The sequence below is a fragment of the Peromyscus maniculatus genome, chromosome 21 (genome assembly GCF_049852395.1).
Source record: "Peromyscus maniculatus bairdii isolate BWxNUB_F1_BW_parent chromosome 21, HU_Pman_BW_mat_3.1, whole genome shotgun sequence".
Lineage (NCBI taxonomy): Eukaryota > Metazoa > Chordata > Mammalia > Rodentia > Cricetidae > Peromyscus > Peromyscus maniculatus.
In genome coordinates, this window is record NC_134872.1 from 4,380,034 (window position 1) to 4,401,050 (window position 21,017).

Here is a 21,017-nt window from a genome sequence, read left to right on the forward strand (position 1 = left end):
CACAGGTAGAAGAAGAGAGAACTATGCTGCATTTCCATGTAAGTGTGGGGAGCGGGATTGTCCCTGAAGCCATTGAAGTGACTGGAGATGTTGATGAGTTCTGGCCATCCATGATAGCTCCATCAGGGAAATCTTTGGGGCCCTGTTTTTATGTTCGTGTGTGTGTGTGTGTGTGTGTGTGTGTGTGTGTGTGTGTGTGTGTTAATCTGGGTAGGGACAGTGGCCAGAGCTCTGATGTGTCTCTCCCAGACTGTAAAGGTGACACTCTGGGGACCTATTTGGGGAGGGGCAAAGTGGACATGATTGGGGTTCAGGGACTCCCAGAATCCCCTCTGAGTGAGTGGTGGGTGTTGGGATGTTGTCTTCACAGTGATTGTTCATGACTCTTGTTTGTAGCGTGAAGACAGCTGCCCGACCTGACAGAGTGACAGAGACGTGCTCAGGTCTCTCCTGTGACATCCTGAGCCCCTCAGTTCACTCTCAGCAACAGTGTCTGATGTTCCCTGTGACCCTGTGGGCTCAATGTGAAGAACTGGGGAGCCTAGGCCACCCCTGCACAGCAGGACCCTGTCCCTGCACTGCCTGTGTTCCCTTCCACAGCCAACCTTCCTGGTCCAGCAGACAGGAGGGGACATCTCCATCCTGTCACCTCCATGCTGCCCTGAGCTGCAGCCCCTGACTCCCCACTGAAAATAAGAATCTGAATGTGAACTTGGTTGTTCACAACCTTGATCTGACAGGTAGATTGTTGGTTAAATTAAAGGATTGAAATACTTAGAGCTTGTGGAGGAAATAAATGGCAGCATGGAGAACCTTCCAGAATCTGTGTTCATTATGCTGTGTGTATCTGGTGGACAAGATGAGGCTGTGGGAGCTGAGTGTGAACAGGACTGTGCCCAGGTGGAGCTCAGTCCATTGTTGGCTGTGACATGGTCACTCCTCAGCTCTGTCACCTCCTGGCTCTGTTCTCTTCATCACTTGAACCACATGCTGAGAGTCTGTGATCACAGGGACACTGGGATGACAGAGCCTTGTCCTGTCCCCAGGATTGTGGGCAGCCAGGGCTGCTGTGACAGGTCAGCCTGGGCTCTGACCTGGCCATGGCTCTTCACCCTGTCTTCTTTGTTTATTTATCTTTTTAGTTTGTATGGAGGACTAGGCCTGTTCTTGTTCCTGTGAATGGTGCCTGTCTCATTGTCCCTTGGGCTCCCTGAGTGACAGCATTAAGACGTGTTTGTCGGGCTGGAGAGATGGCTCACAGATTAAGAGCACTGACTGCTCTTCCAGAGGTCCTGAGTTCAATTCCCAGCACCCACATGGTGGCTCACAACCATCCATGATCAGATCTGGTTCCCTCTTCTGGTCTGCAGTCATACATGCTGTATACATAATAAATAAATAAATCTTAAAAAAAAAAAGAGGTGTTTGTCCATCCTTGTCCCCCAAGGCCCAGCTAAGCCCCTGACTCAGGAGACTGTGGGCTGAGGACATGAACTTCAGTCTCCTGAGCTCCTGCCTCCTTCCAGGCCCCTCCCTGAGGTTCTCTCCTTCCCCATCTTTTAGAATCTAACCCAGGTTTTAGGATGAGCAGAGAGGAGGGATCCACAGGGTCTCATCTCAGTCTGTCCTGTTGGAGCTGGGTCCTGTTCAAGGTCCCCTCCCCCTCTCTGTCTCTGGGAATCCTGGTGCTGCCCCCAGTGGTGACTCAAGGATTTACAGGCTGAATCTACTCTAGATTTAAGTTTATTTAAAAGAAATAATCCCAAGCACTGAAGATTTGTCTGAGGGGTTAAGAGCACTTGCTGCTCCTGCAGAGGACCCGATTCAGAACCCAGCACCCACACCATGGCTCACACTGTCCATAACTCCTGTTCCATGGTTTCCAGTGCCCCTGTGGACACCAGACAGACACATGGTACAAACACGGACAGCCAAGAAAAACACTCATAGACATACAATTAATGAACCTTTTATAAAATAGATTGTGGGAACACCAGAGATGGAAATTACTTCACCCCTGCTCCAGGTTCCGGCCCCTGCAGTTTTCTAGGTTTGTGACCTAGAATCAGGAGCTCCAGGAACCTTAGCTGAGATGTTTGAAGACCAAGAAGGTGACAATCTCTGTCATGATGCTGACATCTTTGTCTTGTGAGGGATGATGACTTCCAGTGTCTGGGACCCAGCAAACATTCGTACTCAATAAACTTTTGATGAATGAATAAAAATAAATAGGATCATGGATCAGAAAGGCAGGTGGAGAGGGAGGGAGGGCTTTGCTGAGGGGAAGCTCAGGTGACTCTGACCTCAGTGTGAGGGGACCTGGTGCTGCACTGGACACACAGCATGTGGCCTGAGGTTGTGTTAATCAAGGGAGCTTCTGTAGAAGAGGGAGGTGAGGGTGTGAATTTTCCTTTAGACTGAAACATCCCTGCTGGAGCCAGGAGGAGCTGAGGAGGCTCAGGAAACACAAGAAGCTACAGGTTCACGGAGCTGACACAATGTAGCGCTTCCCTCTCAGGGTTAAACCAGCTGCAGTTCCTGAGGGAGAGGAGACTGTTGAGTGGAGCAGCTGGGAGCTGTGCAGGGGACTGCAGTGATGCAGCTGGGTGAGTGACATGCACACTGGGGTGGTCAGCTCAGTGGTTATCCCTGAGTCACCCAGGCTCCTCTGAGTGACCAGTGAGCTCAGGGTTCAGCGAGCTGACCCTGGATGATGTATTCCTTGGTCAGCAGTCACTGTCTCCATCTGAGGTGGAGGAAATCCACTCACAACAGGGGACACAGGAGTGTCCATTATGATCAGTCCACGGAGACTGTTCCAGATGTGAGATGAAGTCCTGTTTCTAAGACACACTGGGGAGTGATACAGAGTTGCTGGTCTCCTGGAGCAAGTGCTGTGGTGGGAAGATGCCTGTGTTACAGTGTAAGGGAATCAACATGGATAGGTTGTCTGTGGCAGTGGAGGGCAGAAGGGAAGGTGTCCAGAGTACAGGGGAGATGAACAGAGCAAAGAGCTATTGTTTTATAGATTTTTTTTTTTAGTGTGGCATACTGGCACATCCTTTATTCCTAGCTCTTTGAAGGTAGAGGAAGGTGAATCTCTGTGAGTTGCAGTCTAGCCTGGTCCACATAGTGACACCGTCTGAAATTTTATTTTTTTTAATTATGTGTTTGTGTTAATTACTTCTCTGTTGCTATGATAAAACACCATAACCAAAGCAACATTTAGAAGGGTTTCTTTGGACTACAGCTCCAGTGGATAAGAGTGCATCACAGCAGGCAATCAAGGCCAGAGCTGCAGACATGGCAGCTGGAGCAGGAAGCTGAGAGCTCACATCTTCAGTTGGAAACAGGAAGCAGAGACAGCAACATGGAGGCAGATGGTTTGACTCTCACAGCCCCTCCTCCCCCCAGTAACACACTTTCTCCAGCAAGTCACAGCTCTTAAACCTCCACCTCCCCAAACAGCACTGTGGTGTTATTGTGTTCCTCAAAATATTGAACACTCTAATAAACTTATCTGGGGTCAGAGAACAGAACAGCCACTAGATATAGAGGCCAGAAAATAGTGGCACACACGCCTTTAATCCTAGCCTTCCAAAGGCAGAGATCAACCTGGATCTCTGAGAGTTCAAGGCCACACTGGAAACAGCTAGGCATGGTGACTTATAGAAATATGATTAGAACTAAAAATTCTGTTCTAAATGTATTTTATTAATTTTTGTCAAAAGATATATAAGACTTTGGAGATATATAAATGACACATTTCAGATTTCATTCTCTGGCTATCCTGATGCTTTGTTGAAGCTCCAAGGATTCATAATTTTGCTCTGATAAAGTCCACCACTGTTATAATGCTAACATGTCTAAGATTTTGTCTATTAAGAAGGTTCTTATAAGCTTCAGGAGATCACACCGGCGGCGGTGGTGGCGTGAGATCAACATTTGCCAACACCCACAATCCAAGAAGGATTAGGAGGAATACAACCTGATTGCAGTGTATATAGCCCACTCACAACTTTTCTTTTTCTTCTCTGGGGGTGGGGTCAGACTGCCCACAATTGCAAAATTTATTGGAGGGAGGAAAGCGTAGGATGCCCCTCTTCTGACTGCACAATTCATGATGCCATTTTTCCTGCTAAGGGACAGGTACATGGGAGAGAATGGAATGGCCCAAGCCAAAATGCTGTCTTCTTGCCCCTTGTGGCTGGAATTTCCCTCACCACCTCCCTGGTCTCTGCAGGCTTGGCAGGAGGAGCCCTGGGTCACTCCCTCATAACAACAGCTCTCCTGTCCAAACAACTTCAGGTAGCAATTGGGGTTCTGCAGCACCCCTGTCCTCCCTCCAGAGGCAGCTAACCTCCCTTGCATAGGTTGCCCTACAAACCGATGGGCCTTGGACCTGCGGAAGGCAGAAAGGGTGGGATGTAGATGTTACCAATGTCTTATTAAATGTAACCAATGTAAAAGAGAAAGCCGAGAGGTCAGAGCTCAGAGCTAAAATCTTACCCTTCCTCCTGTGGTGCTCCTAGCTCCCCAAAAGAGACCTACTTCCTGTGTGTCTGTCTTTAGATAGTCTTTCTGTTCTGCCTTCTCATTGGTTGTAAACCCAAACACATGACTGCCTTGTCACTGCCTGTAAGTACAGCCCTCCAGGTCTTAAAGGCATATGTCTCCAATGCTGGCTGAACACACAGAGATCTATGGGATTAAAAGCATACACCACTGCCACACTCTTTCTATGGCTCTAATAGCTCTGACCCCTGGGCAACTTTATTTATTAACATATAATTAAAATCACATTTCAGTACAAATAGAATACCACCATAGTGGGACATGGCTTTTTCTGAGGGAAGAGTGTTGTTGTTATATTAACAAGTCTGGAGTTGTAGAAACCCAGATAAATAAGCTACATAAACTTAGCCTAGAGCTACATAAGCAGTGATTCTCTCCACGGCAGATGACTGGTGGAGATCATCCATGTTCTCCCTTTTGATTCCTCTCACAGGACCATTAGTCAGCATCATGTTATTGGTAACTTTGGGTCCTTTTGTAATTGGCAGGCTAACCCGATTCATCAAAAAACAAATAGACTCCCTGGCATCCAAACCTATACAGGTCCATTATCGTCGGTTTCATCTTGCCGATCAAGGCCACTCAGAGCCTTTCAGCGATGACTGTCCTTTGGGAACTGGATGAAAACCCAGAAACATGCAAGCTTTCCCCACTTGGGAAGAGCTTGGGTACCAAGGAAGGTGAGAGGCCAATGGCACTGCAGGGGGAGGACCAAGCTTTCTGCCTCTGGGTCCCCCAGGAATATCCCTGATTGCATAGGGGTTGGTGTCTAAGGATGAATACATCCAGGGCCCCTCCTCCAGCAAAAGACACCTATAATAAACCGGGGCGGGGGGGGGGGGTGGTGGTGGTGGTGGAGGGATCAGGGCAATGTTTCCCCTCCTTGGTTAACGCCCATCGCCACCAGGCGAATTTGTAGCTCCACCTTGGACCTTTATAAATAATTAAAAGGGAGGAGATGACGGGAGCCATAAGCCTAAGTGACCCTTGACACACATGCTGCCATATTTGGGCTTCTCTCCTCTTTTCTTAGATCTAGGCCCTGCTTAAGTCTCCAGAGCACCAGAAACCTCTTCCCACAGATACCAGAACCTCTTCTCAGACCTCAGGTGAATGAGCTGCAGTTAAGCAATTAGGCAGTTAGACAAGGGTAGATAGATGACCTTCAGAGCAACATTTCCTGCTGGCCGAACAGCCCATAACTAAGTCCCTTCCTGCTTGCAACCTCCATTACTAAGTCCCTTCCTGCTCACAACCCCCTCTGCCTACCTATATATGCCTTGAGAGTAAAATAAAATTTTGGAGCTTGATCAGACGTCCTGTCTTGCTCTCATTCTTTGTGTCTCTTGTCCCTTTCATTCGACGGCCCTCCCTTTAGGTCCCTGTTGAAGACCCTGCTGGCCAGGGCAACCCAAGGCAATGCTGTTATTCATCAGGGCAGTAAACGCCTTTTCTAATGTCAGGGTGGCCGGCTCTCCTGTGAGCCAATTCCAGGAATGCAGAGAACCTTCAAACGCAAAAGTCCAAACCCACTGGTCTCCAAGGGGACCATCGAGATGGCTCAGGGGTGAAGGGGCTTGTCCCCAAGCTTCATGAACTGAGCTCCATCCAGGGAAGCCACATGAAGGGAAGAACCAACTCCCAGAAGCTATCCTCTGAGACTCACACAGACATCATGACACCCGCATCCCCTCACAGAAATAGTAAATCAATGTAACGAAAATCAAAAGAGGAAACAAGATTTCATGTTGAAGAACAGGGAAAAACAAGTGTATACTTTGTATCTAGTTTTCCTCCAGAGTTTCAGTGGGTGAATTCGCCTGTGTCCAAAACCCACACTGTGAGGAGAAACCGTCAGTACTGAAAGTTAAGTCATACAAAGATAATCAAGGAAAATGTTAAACTATTTTAGGTGTTTATAGTATTACTGTGTGGTGTGCAAATGAGGGCATGTACCAGCTATGTGCGTGCGTGTGCGTGCGTGTATGTGTGTGTGTGAGCGTGCGTGCGCGTGCGTGCGTGTTTGTGTGTGTGTGTGTGTGTGTGTGTGTGTGTGTGTGTGTGTGTGTGTAGTCAGAAGAGAACTTGGGAAGCCAGTTCTCTCTTCCCACTGTGGGTTCTGGGTACTGAACTCACGTGGTCAGACTTGGTGGCAAACCCTTGTACCCACGGAGTCATCTCTCCTACCCATCCAGTGTGCCACCACCCTAGTTTTGGATGTGTTGAGGAATTGAACCCAGGGCCCGGAGTGTACAAGGTGGGAACTCTATTCACTGAGCCACATTCCCAATATATGGGGGGAAAATCTCAAAGGACAAGGTTTTGTGGTTATTTCAAAGGCTAGCACTAAAGCTTTGGGATAAAGATGTAATCAGAGGCCACAAATTAAAACATAGACATGGGTAGAGTATAAGAAACACTTTGTCAACACACCCAGTTGAGCTGGGGACCTTCCAGGAGAACCTGGCCACCTGGAAAGTTCCATGTGTGAGTTGTGTTCACATTGTGTTGGTGCTGGAGGACACCAGACCTTCCTGTAGAGTGCTCACAGTGGGGACAGACTCCTTCTCTTTGATCAGTGTGTACATGGCTTGGACTCTGACCCTGAGAACACACAGCTTCTCCTTTCAAACTCTCTCTACAGGGGGTCGGGGGTGTTGGTGGCTCAGGCCCTGAGTGAGGCCCTGAGCTGTAGAAAATAGAACCACAGAAAACTCAGAATGAAAATGAAGATGATGTCACTTCCAAGGATAAATATGGGACTGGGGAGATTGTTCATGGATAAAGAGAGCTCACTGCTCCTCCAGAGGACCTGGGTTAGGTTCTCAGCTCACACCCTCCCATAAGAAAGGAATATGCCGCCCTCTTCTGGCATTCTGGGGCACTGCATTCACATGGTGCATGAACACATGCTGGAAAAACACCCAGACACACAGAAATAAATATTTTTTTTAAAAGAAAAAAAATAAAGGGAGGGAAATGAGATTTCTCTAAAGACAGACCACCCTGAAGAGTACTGGGGGTCGGTACAGCACGAGGGGTCACCTCCAAGCCCCACCTACACGACTCCAGGGTCCCCTGCACTAGATGTTCACACTGGTCCTGGAGATAAGCAAGGGAAGGGGAAATTGACACAACTCCCCCTGCAGAGTGGCCCCAGACCTGCTGACCTGTGTGCCTGTTTTCTCAATCTTGTAGTAGCCCAGGTTGACCTTGAATTCTTGATCTTTCTGTCTTGTCTCAGCATGCCAGGTGCCAGGATCGTGTGTGTGTGTGTGTGTGTGTGTGTGTGTGTGTGTGTGTGTGTGTGTGTGTGTGTGTGTGTGTGAGAGAGAGAGAGAGAGAGAGAGAGAGAGAGAGAGAGAGAGAGAGAGAGAGAGAGAGAGAGAGAGATTCTCCACAACTGGAGACTGTGATGTTGAGTAATGATCTGGGTTGGAGCTTGAGGAGAAATCTTCCTCTGCAGTTGAGTTTCAGCCCGGAGATCACAAGGACTCGAGCAAACCGCAAAACAGAGTATTCGGGGCTGAAGGGAAAGTCCCTCTCTGCTCAGGAATGAAGGGGCATGGGCGACACCCCCCTGCCTCCCCATCATTCAGGGCTCACAGGGGCTCAGGTGGGCAGGGACCTGAACCAGCTCCGATCCTGGGTCCTGCTGCCCCCTGACGGCCATTGGTGGAATCGCGGCTTCCGAGGGTCCCGAGACCCACAGGGCAAAGTTAAATGTCCCATCAGCCTGCAGGCTGCAGAGTCCCCAACTGCTGGGGGGTTCAGGAGCCTCCCAGGCTGTCTGGGCCACACTGAAGAACCGGCTGTCCTCTCACAGCCCCTCACATCACAGCGTTAGCTTCCTTCTCTTTCGTTGTTGACGGGGCCCGGGATTTAACCCAGGCTTCCTGCATGTTGAGTGCGTCCTAACTGAACCACACTTCAGCCCACTAACTTAGTTTGATGTAACTCACCCAGAGAAAGGGTCCCCGGTTTCTTGTTGGACACCTTTTATCCCAGCCATCAGGAGACACAGGCAGGAGCATCTCTGAGTTCCTGATCCACACAAGTAAGTTCAAGGACAGCCAGGGCTATAAGGAGAGACCAGAACACAGGGGTCCCCAAGACTGACACCTGGGGAGGGGCTGGAGTAGGTGGTAAGGTGTGGTGAGAAAGGACCATGAAGGACTCCAGAGCCGGGTCTGGGGTGAGCTTGTATCCCCCGTGACCCCTACCCTCGCCCCGCACAGCCTAGTACTGTGACGGGTAAGTCTCAAGGAACCTGGGAGCCAGAGAGAGACTGTAAACTGAAACTAGGCCCGAGGAAGGGGAAAAATGGTGGAGGACAGGGCAAGGTCCATAAGGACAGCACTGACTCCGCCCACGAGACCTGTGACCCAATCAAGAGTCTTCCTCCTTCCTTTCCCTTCTCTGGGCTCCAACATGCCAGACCCTTAGGTGCACAGGCTCACAGCCGCCACTGGCCAAGGACCTGAACGTGATGGGGTGGAGGACATGACGCTTCTTTCACCTGAAATTTCCCCCATTGTCTAAGGAACCTATAGACTGCTGTCTGCCTGGCGAGTTCCTGCCACTGAACAACATTCCCCACCCCCACCCACTTTTTTTTTAATTTCTAAAGATTTATTTATCTCATGTATATGGCAGTCTAGCTGCAATACACATTCATGCCAGAAGAGGACACCAGATCCCATTATACATGGCTGTGAGCCATCATGTGATGCTGGGAATTGAACTCAGGACATCTGGAAGAGCGGCCAGTGCCCTTAACTGCTGAGCCATCTCTCCACCAGCACCTTTACTTTTAAGACCTGGTCCAGGATAGCCTTGAACTGACTCTGTAACCCAAGCAGGTTTTCCATCCCATGCCTCACTCTCCCAATTAGCTGGGATTACAGGTCTACAAACCATACTGGCTTTTAAGGCTTGGTCAGGGGTGCTGGATGGTGGTGGCTCACGCCTTTAGTCCAAGCACTTGGGAGGCAGAGGCACGTGATCTCTGTGAGTTCGAGGCCAGCCTGGCCTACAGAGTGAGTTCCAGGACAGCCAGGGCTGCACAGAGAAACCCTGTCTTGAAAATCCCCAAAAGACTTGGTCAAGGATGTTCCTTCACTCTAGAGAGTGGTTCTCAATCTGTGGGTCACGAACCTTAGGGGGCTGAAAGACCCTTTTATAGGGGTTGCTGAAGACCATCAGAAAACACAGATATTTACATTAGGGTTCATAACAGTAGCAAAATTAGTTATGACATAGCACTGAAAATAATTTTGAGGTTGGGGTCACCACATCGTGAGGAAATGTATCAAAGGGTCCCAGCATCAGGAAGGTTGATAAGCTCTGTTCTGCAGTTCACTGGGCACATCAGCAGGGCAGCAGGAAGGGCCACATGGAAACGACAAGACCTATGCTCTGGAGCCAGGTCCACCCCGGCCCCATATGGGTGCAGGGGTGCAGCCCCCCCCCCCAGAGGAGCTGTGACAGCCACTTAGGGGCTCAGACAGACAATCCCAGAGTCGTGTGGACTTTCCCACGGTAGCCTCAGGACAGGGCCCAAAGCTGTCCATGTCCCCAGGCCTTGTGACATGTGACACCTTCCTGGAGAGCTACAGAGCAGTCCCTCCTAAGCAAACCAGCCACCCTGGGTCAGAAACAGTGACGGACCGAGGTTACCACCCCGCCTTCTTCCTCATGCCCCCCAGGCTGGGAACCAGAGAGGTCTACAGGAAATAAATGATGGAGAACTCGAAGGCGTCAGGACAAAGGAAGGGACGCTGTCACAATACATTAAGTGCTTATTATTGCCTACTGACAGACAGACAGCCTGAACCCCCAGCCAGGAGGTGATGGGTTAGTGTTCAAGTGGAGACCGCAGACGACCAAGCTACAAGAGAGGGAAGGCCGCCTCCACTGCCCTGTCCTAAGATTGAGAGACATCAGAGACTGAGGTGGGGGAGCTTTCACAGGTGTGAACACACAGGGGAGGAGGCGACAGGGACAGGAATGATAACGTCCCCTCCACGTCCAGGGAGGAGCAGACTTGCCCACGCTCTGCTGAGGCAGAATCCTGCAGCAGAGGCGGTGAGGAGTGTGGGAGCCTGAGAGACAACAGGAAGGGGAAGGGGACCCAGGGGACAGAGTGTGACATGCGGAGCCCGTGGGAGCCGCCAGGTCCCAGTGTCAGTGTGTGACATTCAGAGCGCATGGGAGCCGCCACCCCGGGGACCGAGTCAGAAGTTGGGCTTGTGTTTCTTGAGCTCCACCATGAGGTGATGAATGTTGATGAGCTCCGCCCTGGCCGGCAGTGCCCGGAGCTGCGGCTGTGCCAGCACCCGGTGGAAGCGATGGTAGAGCTGGATCAGCTGGGTCAGCGCCCCCTGCACAGAGGGGAGTCGGGGGTCAGACAGACAGGGGCAGGACGGTCAGAGCTTCACAGCTCAGACACAGCTGGTCGCTGACCTTCCCAGAGGAAAGAGCGAGGAAACACCCAAGCGGGGGACACGGGCAAAGGGCTGGGGTGGCAGGCACCTGGATGATGCTGGTTCCATTTCGGAAGTTGGTGAAACTCCGCATTACATCCTGACTCAGAGACTCCACGGAGGCCTTCCAGGAACTCCCAAAGCCACGGATCAGCTGAGTGACTCGGGCTACCACAGGAGGACAGAGTGTCAGAGAGTGACCAGGCCTGGGGACCATCCACCCCGGCAAGGTCTGCCCGGGGCACAGGCATGCTCACCATCAAGCCGGGCTTCCCTGCTACCCCCCAGCCAGGTCTTCCCTGCTGTGCCACCTGTAAGCTGCACCTCACTGTCCTTTCCTGTCACCTCCCCACGGTCCCTGACAACAGCTCATACCTTCTTCCCCTCGAAGTCGGTCGGCCTGTCCTCGCTCAATCAAACCTTCAGCCTCCTTCACAAAGGCCACCAGACCCCCGAAGGGGGGAGACAGCAGCTCTTCAATGAATTCCTAGAGAGACATGCCAGTCGGAACAGAGTCAGGAGTCCAGGGGACAAAGGACCCCAGCCTGGAGTGGGACGACTAGGAGGTAACGCTCTACAGAGCAGCCGGCCTCCGTGAGCTTCCACTTTTAGGTGGTGGTCTGACAAGGTGTAGAGGAAGACCCAAGGATTGTCTCTTCCAAAACCAAGAGCCGATGAGCTGGCTCAGGGGGAAGAGCTGGCCACTGGCCCCCAGAACACACAGTGGAGAAGCAAGAGAGGAGCCCAGTCCTGAAGTTGTCCTGACTCCATGTGCTTCAAGACATGTGCTGCACACGTGCTCACACATACATGTAGACACACACATAGACACACACACAGACACACACACACACAGACACACACATAGACACATACACACACACACACACACACACACACATACACACACTAATAATCCCCTGCAGAGCAGAACTGGTTGTTTTGACATGTGCACACACATACATACACAGTTATAGTTTTACTTTGCTGTTAAGTTATTAACATCATAGAAAAATTAAGTGAACCAGACGAGCAACAAGGCAGTGAGTCGTAATGGCTGCACACTGAGGTCAGCCCAGCAGCACCAGGTCTCCCTCCACGCCCAGGCCCTACCTGTGTGCGAGCATTGAGCAGCTGCTGGAAGCTCTCCACCTCCTTGCTGTCCTCAGCTGCCCGCTCCTGAGGAAGACACAGGGAGGAGGAACTTGGGAGCTGCCTCAGGCCAGCACCCCCACCCCCATCCAGTCAGGCCACCCTGAGGACACTGCCAGAATCAGGGCTCAGGCACTGAACTGTGAGGCTGACAGCCCTGGGGACCCCCGGGGGAGCAGCCTTACCATCAGCACACCCAGCATCATGTCGTAGTTGTTGATCAGAAACACAAGCTACTCCTTCCTGGAGGAGAATTCCGCAGCCACTCGGAGGACAAAATTCTCCACCTCCACCTGCACAAGCCACACACAGGCAGGAAGGAGAAAGCCAGATCACAGGCCCCGCCCCCTGAGGGAAGTCTGTCCTGCCAGCCCCACCTGTAACTGTCCCAGCAGCTGCAGGGTGCGCTCATTGGGGATGGTCTGGTTGATGCTCACAAGCGCAGAGGAGAACTCAGCATAGCGGCGTGTGATCTAGGAGCAGGTGGGAAGACTCCCATCAGCCTGCCTGGCAGACACAACCTCCCAGCTGCCTCTGCAACTCCTGTCCCCAGTCCCTCCCTCCTCCTGCAGTGACCACCCCACCACTGAGGGTGACCACCCCAACACTGAGTGTGGCCACAAGATTCCCTTGTGACCCTCACCAGCCCTCACATAGTGGGGCCGAGTGTCCAGGCCCCCAAGGCGCTGTGGGTCGGTGCTGCGGACACTCTGGACATTCATCTCCAGGATCAGCTCAAAGCGAGGCCACAGCAAGGCAAGCACCTGCTCCCAGTACCTGCGGGCTTAATCAGAATCACAGGTCAGCTGGCTGGGGGGCGGGCAGGCCGGGGGAGTGCAGCGCTTCAGGGGAATGGTGTGTGTGTGTGTGTGTGCGTGTGTGCGTGTGTGTGTGTGTGTGTGTGTGTGTGTGTGTGTGTGTGTGTGTGTGTGTGTGTGTGTGTGTGTCCGATGCTGCCTCTGGGACACACACAGGAGGGGGAAGGATATCAGGTGAGGAAGAGTCAGGGTCAGGATGGAGTTGTCTGTGTAAGATAAAAGGCTGGAGCTTGGCCGGGCGGTGGCGGCGCACACCTTTAGTCCCAGCACTCAGAAGGCACAGCCAGGTGGATCTCTGTGAGTTCGAGGCCAGCCTGGTCTACAGAGCAAGATCTAGGCACCAAAACTACACAAAGAAACCCTGTCTCAGGAAAAAAAAAAAAAGCTGAAGCCTTTAGGCACCCAGGCCCAGGGCTCGGTGACCTGTCCAGGGCATGGACATCCCTCTTGGCTGCGATGTTGCGGAATCGGAGAACGATGTGGATACAGAGGAAAACAGCAATGGCGTCGTAGCAGTCGGCCAGGTAGGACTCCAGGTGTTTCTGTGGCACAGCAACAGGCAGGCAATGGAATGTCAGTTTGCTGTTCGGGTGGCTGTGAGCAAACGGATGGACATTTCTACGGGACAAGGCCCTGGCTAGGGAGACCCCTCCTTCCCTGTCCACAGGCCCCTCCAGGGGCCCTGACTTGCTCACAGGCCTCCACTCTGTAAGTTCCTCACAGCAGAAGCCAGGGCTGAGCTTGGGATGGAGGCAAAGGGCCAGGATTTAGAGGTGTTGCTCTCTGCTGTGGAAAAGCAGAGGAATTAACAGGATCCCCGAGTTCTGAGGGTTCCCTGGGGGGTCATGTTGTGAGATAAAGTTTTACCCTCTTTAGAACGGAACACCCCTGATTTCAATACTGCCACTTGTGACCCCGTTGGCTGTGGATGAGCCCTGAGAATGGAGGGTAAAAGACAGAATCCGGGGCTTACCAGAGTCATGGCGAGTGTGCGGCCGATGACAGCATGGAACAGGTCATGTGCAGCTGGGCCAGATACGACAAAGAATTCACAGATGAAAAGATATTCACGGCAGGAATTGTCGAGGAGGGCGTAGTGCTGACTGCGGAAGAGAGCCTCGAACGGATACTATGGGGCAGAGGGAAGGGTGGGGTCGGACGCTGGCCCCGTGGATGTGGGGCCTCAGCACATCTCAGGATATGAGAGCTCAGAAGACCCCACACACCTGACCTCCAGGCTGGGAGGAGCGCCCTGAACAGGCACTGAAGAGGGGCACAGGACACAGGAACGCCCTCCCTCCGGCTGCTGCTGCCCCCACATCCTCTTCAGCCCCTGACAGTCACCCCATGAGCAGTCTCCCTCTGTGTGCCTCAGTGCATGGCACCTAGCCCCCCACATCACAGCAGGCCAGGGGCCCCCAAAGTCCCCACCTGAGGGGATTCAACCCCGACCACAGAGGGGTAGGCTCATCATACCCTCTGCTCTCCACGCTGGGCAGTGTGGGGCACCAGGATGGGGGCCTTGAGTTCGGTGGGGGAGATGACAGCACCCCGGGTCCCCAGGGTGAAGATGGTGTTCCTGCTTCGGAGGGACGGCTTCGAGAAGAATCGTGACCAGGTCAGAGTCAGGGAAATCACCGAGACTGACCACACCAGGCCCATGGAGCCAAGACCTGAGGGAGCCCAGAAGCTAGCTGTGACCGGGACACCCCTTTCCAGAACCAGGGCCTTGCCTCATCTGACCTGTAATGGGCCTCAGGGAGTCTACAACCTCTGGGAGGGGAAGATCTGGCTCTCACATCCTCAAAGGTTCCACCCCACAGAGAGGGTGAAAAGCAGAACCCTTGGGCTGGGGCCAGGCACCCCGTCTGTGAGCTTAGCCTGAGGCTCCTTGATCCAGGACATCTGTCTATCTTTCTTTCTTTCTTTCTTTCCTTCTTTCTTTCTTTCTTTCTTTCTTTCTTTCTTTCTTTCTTTCTTTCTTTCTTTCTTTCTTTCTTTTCTTTCTTTCTCTCTTTCTCTCTCTTTCTCTCTCTTTCTTTCTCTCTCTCTCTCTCTCTCTCTCTCTCTTTCTTTCTCTTTCTTTCTCTCTCTTTTTTTTTTTTTTGGTTTTTCAAGACAGGGCTTCTCTGTGTAGTTTTGATGTCTGTCCTGGATCTCGCTCTGTAGACCAGGCTGGCCTCGAACTCACAGAGATCCACCTGTATCTGCCTCCCGGGTGCTGGGATTAAATGTGTGAGCCCCCCTGCCCAGCTGATCCAGGATATCTTTCTTTGCTGTGTCTTCCACACCCATTAGATCGTCTTTCTCGGCAACTTCATCGTACTAGAGAAAATAACAGAGAGCTGAACCATGGCTCCTCACCACCAGCGGGTGGGGAGCTCCACCCCTCCTCCAAGCCACTATTAGGGGCACCTCTCCCTGCCTGGCTCACCTGCACTTTCATGAGCCCAGGTAGAGCTCCCAGGTAGGAGCGGAAATAAGACAGGTAGATCTTGCTCAGCGTCTCCACGTATTCATCCCTGATCTCCTTGGCTGTTGCTCGCTCATTGCCCAACAGGAACTGATAGAGAAACCTGGAAGGGCCAGGGCGAGTCAGACCCCTGGACGTCCATGCTGCCTGCTGAGAAGCTCACAAGCCACCCTGCCCCTGTCCCGGGGTGGAGACCTGTACTTCAGCAGGGCTGTCTGGGGGATCTGATAGTTGGTCATGGGCTTTCTGAACGAATAAATCTTCTGGAGGATGAACTCGCGGATCTTTGTCACTGCCTAGACGTGGGGGACAAACAGGCCATGAAGTTGCGGGCTTTTACCCTGTGGAGAAAGTTAGGAGATGACAGACGTGAAGGTAAAGGTAATGGAGAGAATACTTTGGTTGTTTTATGTTTTGTTGGTTGAGTCAGGGTCTCTCTGGGTAGCCCTGGCTGGTCTGGAACTCACCCTGTAGTTCACTCTGTAGAACTCACAGAGCTCCCCCTGCCTCTGCCTCCCGAGTGCAGGGTAAAATCGCTTACCACCAGGCCCTGCCTTATGTTTTCAGGTTTGTTTTTCTTTTTTTTAAGTATGGAATGCTTTATGAATTTTCATGTCATCCCTTACACAGAGGCCATGCTAATCTTCTCTGTACTGTTCTAATTTTAGTTTCTATGCTGTTGGTTTTTGAGACAGGGTCTCATGTATCTCAGGATGGCCCCAAATTCCCTTCTTAGCAGAGAACGACTCTGAAATTTCCGATCTTTCCTCTGCCACTTCCTGAGTGCTGGGACAGCAGACAAGGGCCATCACGCCAATGTCTGCAGGGCTGGGGAGGGAACCCAGGGCTCTGTGAACGCTAAGCAAACACTCTACCGACTGAGGCACATCTCTAGCCTCCTTAGATTTTCAGGGGAATGAGAGAGCCAACATGCACCGCCTGGAGGGAAGCAGTGGGGGTTCTTGGGGAGTGACCCTAGGGGTCCACTCCCCACCTTGACCCGGAGCCGGTCCAGCACGCCTCTGACATCTGCACAGGCAGCTGTGCCTCTGGCCTCCTGCTCCCTGACTGCGGCTGCCTTGGCGTCCAGCTCCTGCAGCTGCTCCAGGAACCTGGCCTCTGTCACTGGAGCTTCCAGAATTGCTCTGAGGAGAAGGGGGGACAGGGTGATCAGAAGGGACCCTCACCAGTCCTGAAACACCCGAACCACACCCCTCACCGCTCATGTCTTTCCTACCTTTCTCCATGATCTCATACCCTCATTATATGCACCAAGTTTTCAACCCCTGAGCCCCGCACCCCACAGGTCCCCACTACACACCTGACCTTGGATCACTCCTAACCTATGTCCTATCCTGTGGTGGCTAAAGCGGGTTAGGAGTTATTAACCCATCGGTTAATTTCTAGAATGCACTTCTTTTTTTTAAACAAAATCCCACTCTGCAGTCCAAGCTGGTGACTTGCAGCAATCCTCCTGTCTGGACCTCCCAAGCCTGAGATTATAGGCATGAGCCAGCACACCTGGTTTCTAGACTGCACCTGACAAACCTCAGCCTAGACCCGTGTTGTAAACTGGGTAGGTAACCCAGCCCAACCACCTGCTCTGGACAGTATGACCCTCCCAGCCAGCAACTCACGTGACCAGAGTGGAGGGCACCACTAGCCCATCTACAAGTTCCCCAAGTCTCCCCCGAACAGCCTGTCGGTTACGAAGTCGGATGTTCATGGCTCCTGACTGCTCCTGCAGTGTCCGGATCTCAGAGCTGATGGAGCTGAGGTCACTCTGAAAAGCTCCCAACATCTGCTCCATGTGCTACAGGGAGGGCAGAAAACACTGTGGGCATGCACAGGGTTGACGGGGACAAGTGAGCCACCAAGTGTCTGGGTGAATACCCCAGTCAACAGCCCAGGAGGGTGGGAGATCTCATTGTCCAAGGGACACAAACTAACAACAACAACAAAACCAGGAGCAGAGGGCATGACGGGTCCGAGCTTGTCAGGGGCCACAGCCGAGGGCCACTGACCTCCAGGACAGCATCGCAGGCTGTGATCTGATTGTGCAGAGACCCAGTGAACAAGGAGCTCTGCAGACCAGCAGCACCTCCTCCTGAATTCTCCCCAAAGTGACAGAAACCCAAGAGATGCCATTCCATTCAGCTACCTGCATCAGACCTCCCCGAACCCCATGTGGCTCCCCTCTGCTGGAGGATACAGTCCCGGATCGATTTCTGCTCAATCTGCTGCAGCTCCAGCTCCACCTGCTTCGAATAGTGTCGCTGATCCACACCCTGGGGAAATGACAATGAGAAGTCAGGATGAAGTCACAGGCAGGCCAGAGGGGACACCAAGGTGACATTCGAGGGGAAGGTGGGGGCAGATGGGCATAGGGGAGAGCCTCACCGTTCTGAGAGCCTCCTTCACCAGCTCATCCTCCAGATTTGCCTGGATGTGAACTGGAAAGAGACATTTATTGCATGCCCCAATGTTAGAGAGGAACTTTGGGTGACTGTCCTGGCAGCCTGATGTCCCTGTCATTAGGTTAAATTTCACCATTCTGGGGTCTTTGGTGGACTTGAAGACTAAATAGTTATAATTATAGTTTTCCTTAGTTATAATAGAAAGTAAATTAGATACAGAACATTAGACTCTCTAAGATAAGATAGATAATTAAGTACTTTCTCTAATTTGCCAAATGCAAATGGATTAGATAGTGTTAGTGTAATTCTTACTTAATAACTGTTTTTATTGTATATAATCTTACTATGTTAAAGTTAAAACATTTTTAATTAGACAAAAGGGGGGGAATGCTGTGGAATAATCTGTAATGATTTGTCACTCAAATTGGTTTAATAAAATGCTGACTGGCCAGTAGCCATGCAGGAAATAGAAGCAGGGTGACCAAATGAAGGATGATGGGAAGGTGAAGGGTGGAGTCAGGAGTCACCAGTCAGATGCAGAGGGAGCAGGAGATGAATGTGCCACAGTAATAAAGGTACCACTATGTGACAGAGTATAGATAAGGCATATGGGTTAACTTAAAATATAAGAGTTAGCTAGTAACAAGCCTGAGCTAATGACTGAGCCTCTATAATTCACATCCAGCCTCTGAGTCAGTTATTTGGGGCCAGGCAGTCGGGTCAGGAAAAGCACCATTTGAACCATTCCAAAGTGTTGTCCTTTCCACGGAGGAAGTAGTCCATGGGTTGTGGAATCTCTCTCTGTGGCTAAGAAAAGCAGCTGAGGCCCGTTGTGTGTATCAGGGGTGTCCCTGCATGGAGGCCCAGAGAAGCCATTGTGTGAAGGAATGGTACTCATGGACACCTCTCATGGACAGGTGCTAAAACTCTGTGGAACCAGCCTGAGAGAGAAGTGTGTTGCAGTCAACAGAGCTGAAAGGAGTTGGAGATGTGAAGAGTGTTTTGTCATCAGAGATGGAGATGCAGATTTGGAGTTTGCCACCTGGATTTTGGTCTTGCTTTGGCCCAGTATTTCCTCACTGTGCCCTCTTTCTCCCTTTTGGACTGGTAATGTATATCCTGTGATGTAGTGGGGAGCTATTCCAGCTTGGATCTGGAAGTTCCAACCCCCACTGAGACTTTGGCAACTGTCACGCCTATGAGGCGGGGCCGGGGGAGGCGCCTGGAGATGGGAGAGCTGGATGGGCCAGCGCTCTTTCTGTGTGCTCTCTCTATGCCAGGACACTGAACGGTGGAGGTTGACCGAGCAGAGCTCCAGAGAACACCGCTGGACTGCGATACTCCTTCCCCAGGCCCTGCGACCTACCTATTACTTAATTTGTGAGTTACACCATTAAATAAATATCCTTTTAACTACGTGGAGTGGCCAAAATAGACACTGTGTGATGGAAGTATGTGATCTGCCTTTTTATTTTCATTTTACAAGGAATTGCAGTCAAGAGATTACCATGAGTCACAGAAAAGACTTTGAACTTTGGACTTTTAGACAGTGTTGAGACTGTTACAGACTATGGTGACTTTTGAAGTTGAACTGAATGCATTTTTAAATTATGATATTACTACAAGGCTATGGAGGCCAAGGAGTGGAATGTGGTGGTTTGAATAAAAATGACCCCACAGGCTCATATATTTGGATGTTTGGTCATCAGGGAATGGCACTGCTTGAGAGGGATTAGGAGGTGTGAATTCAGTGTGGCCTTGCTTGAGGACATGTGTCACTGGTGGTGGCCTTTGGTTTTCAAAAGCCTAAGCCAGGGTTAGTGGCTCTCACTCTTCCTGCTGCCTAAGGATCTGGATGTAAAGCTCCCAGCAAAATCTCCAGAACCATGTCTGCCTCCATGTTGCCAAGGTCTCCGTCATGATGATAATGGACTAAACCTCTGAAACTGTGAGCAAACCCCAATTAAATTCTCTTTTATAAGATTTGCCATGTTCATGGTGTCTCTTCACAGCAATATAACACTGACTAAGATAGCTTCTCATTTATTTTATACCTGGAAACGTCATGATTAATCCAGCACCAAAAGTCCATGTGAATCATGCCACCATAAAATTAACTTTGCCTGTGCTGAACATTACAATAACTATGATCACCTTGTCTTTAGCAATTCCATGCTGCCATTTGGACACTGATATCTTTGGACCCAAGTAAACTCATTCCCTTTAATTCATCCAACTGAGCAACAGCATCTCAGCCCTGAGGTCTTGCTCAAGGAAAAGGGTGACAACAAGACTCTGGAAACGTGATGGTGCCCCCTCATCATTTTGTGTCTTACAGAATCAGTGAAGAGCAGGTCTTCTGGGTCTTCCCATGGTGGAGGAGTAGTTTTTACACAGCACACACACTCTAGCATTGCAATTTCCCTGCGCCTTAGAATCTCTTCATCATCACTAGGCCAAGGGATATCAGGCATCTCCAAGTCCTTATCAGTAAGCTATCTTTTGACAAATGCTTCAGCCAACCATTCAATGTTTTGACAACTTTACAAACTGTGAGAGCTTCCATATTCAATCTAGAATCTGAAATTAGAGGGCCCATATCAATAAACTCAGTCTGACCCAATTTCAATGTTCCTTCCATCATTATTCCACACCCTAAAATCCATTCCCACACATATTCCCCAGACTTCTGCTGGAATGAATTTCCAAACTCATTAAACTCTTTACCAGTGTAGCGCCCTCCTCAGGCACTAAGCTTCTCCCTTCTCCCTTCCCCAAAGATCCTGCTTTGCCTGCAGTCTGGTGAAGGTCTAGAGGCAGCTGTTGGTGGGATCTGAGGGAAATCAGGATTGTCTTGCCTGGTATTTCCTTCAGAGAAAGTCACCACTGGCTTAACACACAATGAAGGATTAATTTGTTCAGTCAAAGTTGTATTCAGAATGTGGAGCTGAGGGTAGAAAGACTACTTCCTCCGGTGAGATAAACCCTGAGAATCAGAGGGGTCAAACTTCTCAGCGTCAGTAGGATGTTGCCACAAATCCTCATTCCAACTTACAGGATCTCATTCTTTACCAAATCATGCCCTTTCTTTAACAGC

The 21,017-nt window shown here is 51.0% G+C and overlaps 2 protein-coding genes, 1 non-coding gene and 1 pseudogene across 6 annotated transcripts in view; 2 read left to right on the forward strand and 2 right to left on the reverse strand.

The window, feature by feature from the left end:
• LOC102905475 (H-2 class I histocompatibility antigen, Q10 alpha chain-like) overlaps positions 1–21,017 on the forward strand; it is a 159,160-nt gene that overhangs the window by 117,492 nt on the left and 20,651 nt on the right. The gene's annotated exons all lie outside the window — the stretch shown is intronic.
• Positions 1–21,017, forward strand: part of LOC102922462 (H-2 class I histocompatibility antigen, Q10 alpha chain-like) — a 97,480-nt gene that overhangs the window by 55,812 nt on the left and 20,651 nt on the right. For 2 of the 3 annotated variants that reach the window (XM_076557280.1, XM_076557281.1), the window contains one exon: positions 397–825. The exons of the other annotated variant lie outside the window; for it this stretch is intronic. In XM_076557280.1, coding sequence (XP_076413395.1) covers positions 397–401 — 5 coding nt within the window. In that variant the 3' untranslated portion in view covers positions 402–825. Of the gene's footprint in view, positions 1–396; positions 826–21,017 lie in introns of those variants that run through there. 3 annotated transcript variants of the gene reach the window in all.
• Positions 10,359–17,423, reverse strand: LOC143269908 (vacuolar protein sorting-associated protein 52 homolog; annotated as a pseudogene). The gene is made up of 15 exons (XR_013046702.1): positions 17,141–17,423; positions 16,498–16,648; positions 15,699–15,799; positions 15,465–15,606; positions 15,298–15,355; positions 14,507–14,640; positions 14,004–14,159; positions 13,454–13,572; positions 12,866–12,989; positions 12,590–12,685; positions 12,398–12,505; positions 12,174–12,239; positions 11,436–11,547; positions 11,110–11,228; positions 10,359–10,958 (listed from the first exon to the last, which is right to left on the reverse strand). The product of XR_013046702.1 is annotated as a vacuolar protein sorting-associated protein 52 homolog (transcript).
• On the reverse strand, positions 16,088–16,198 carry LOC121826058 (U6 spliceosomal RNA). The gene has a single exon (XR_006068384.1). It is a non-coding gene; the product is annotated as a U6 spliceosomal RNA (small nuclear RNA).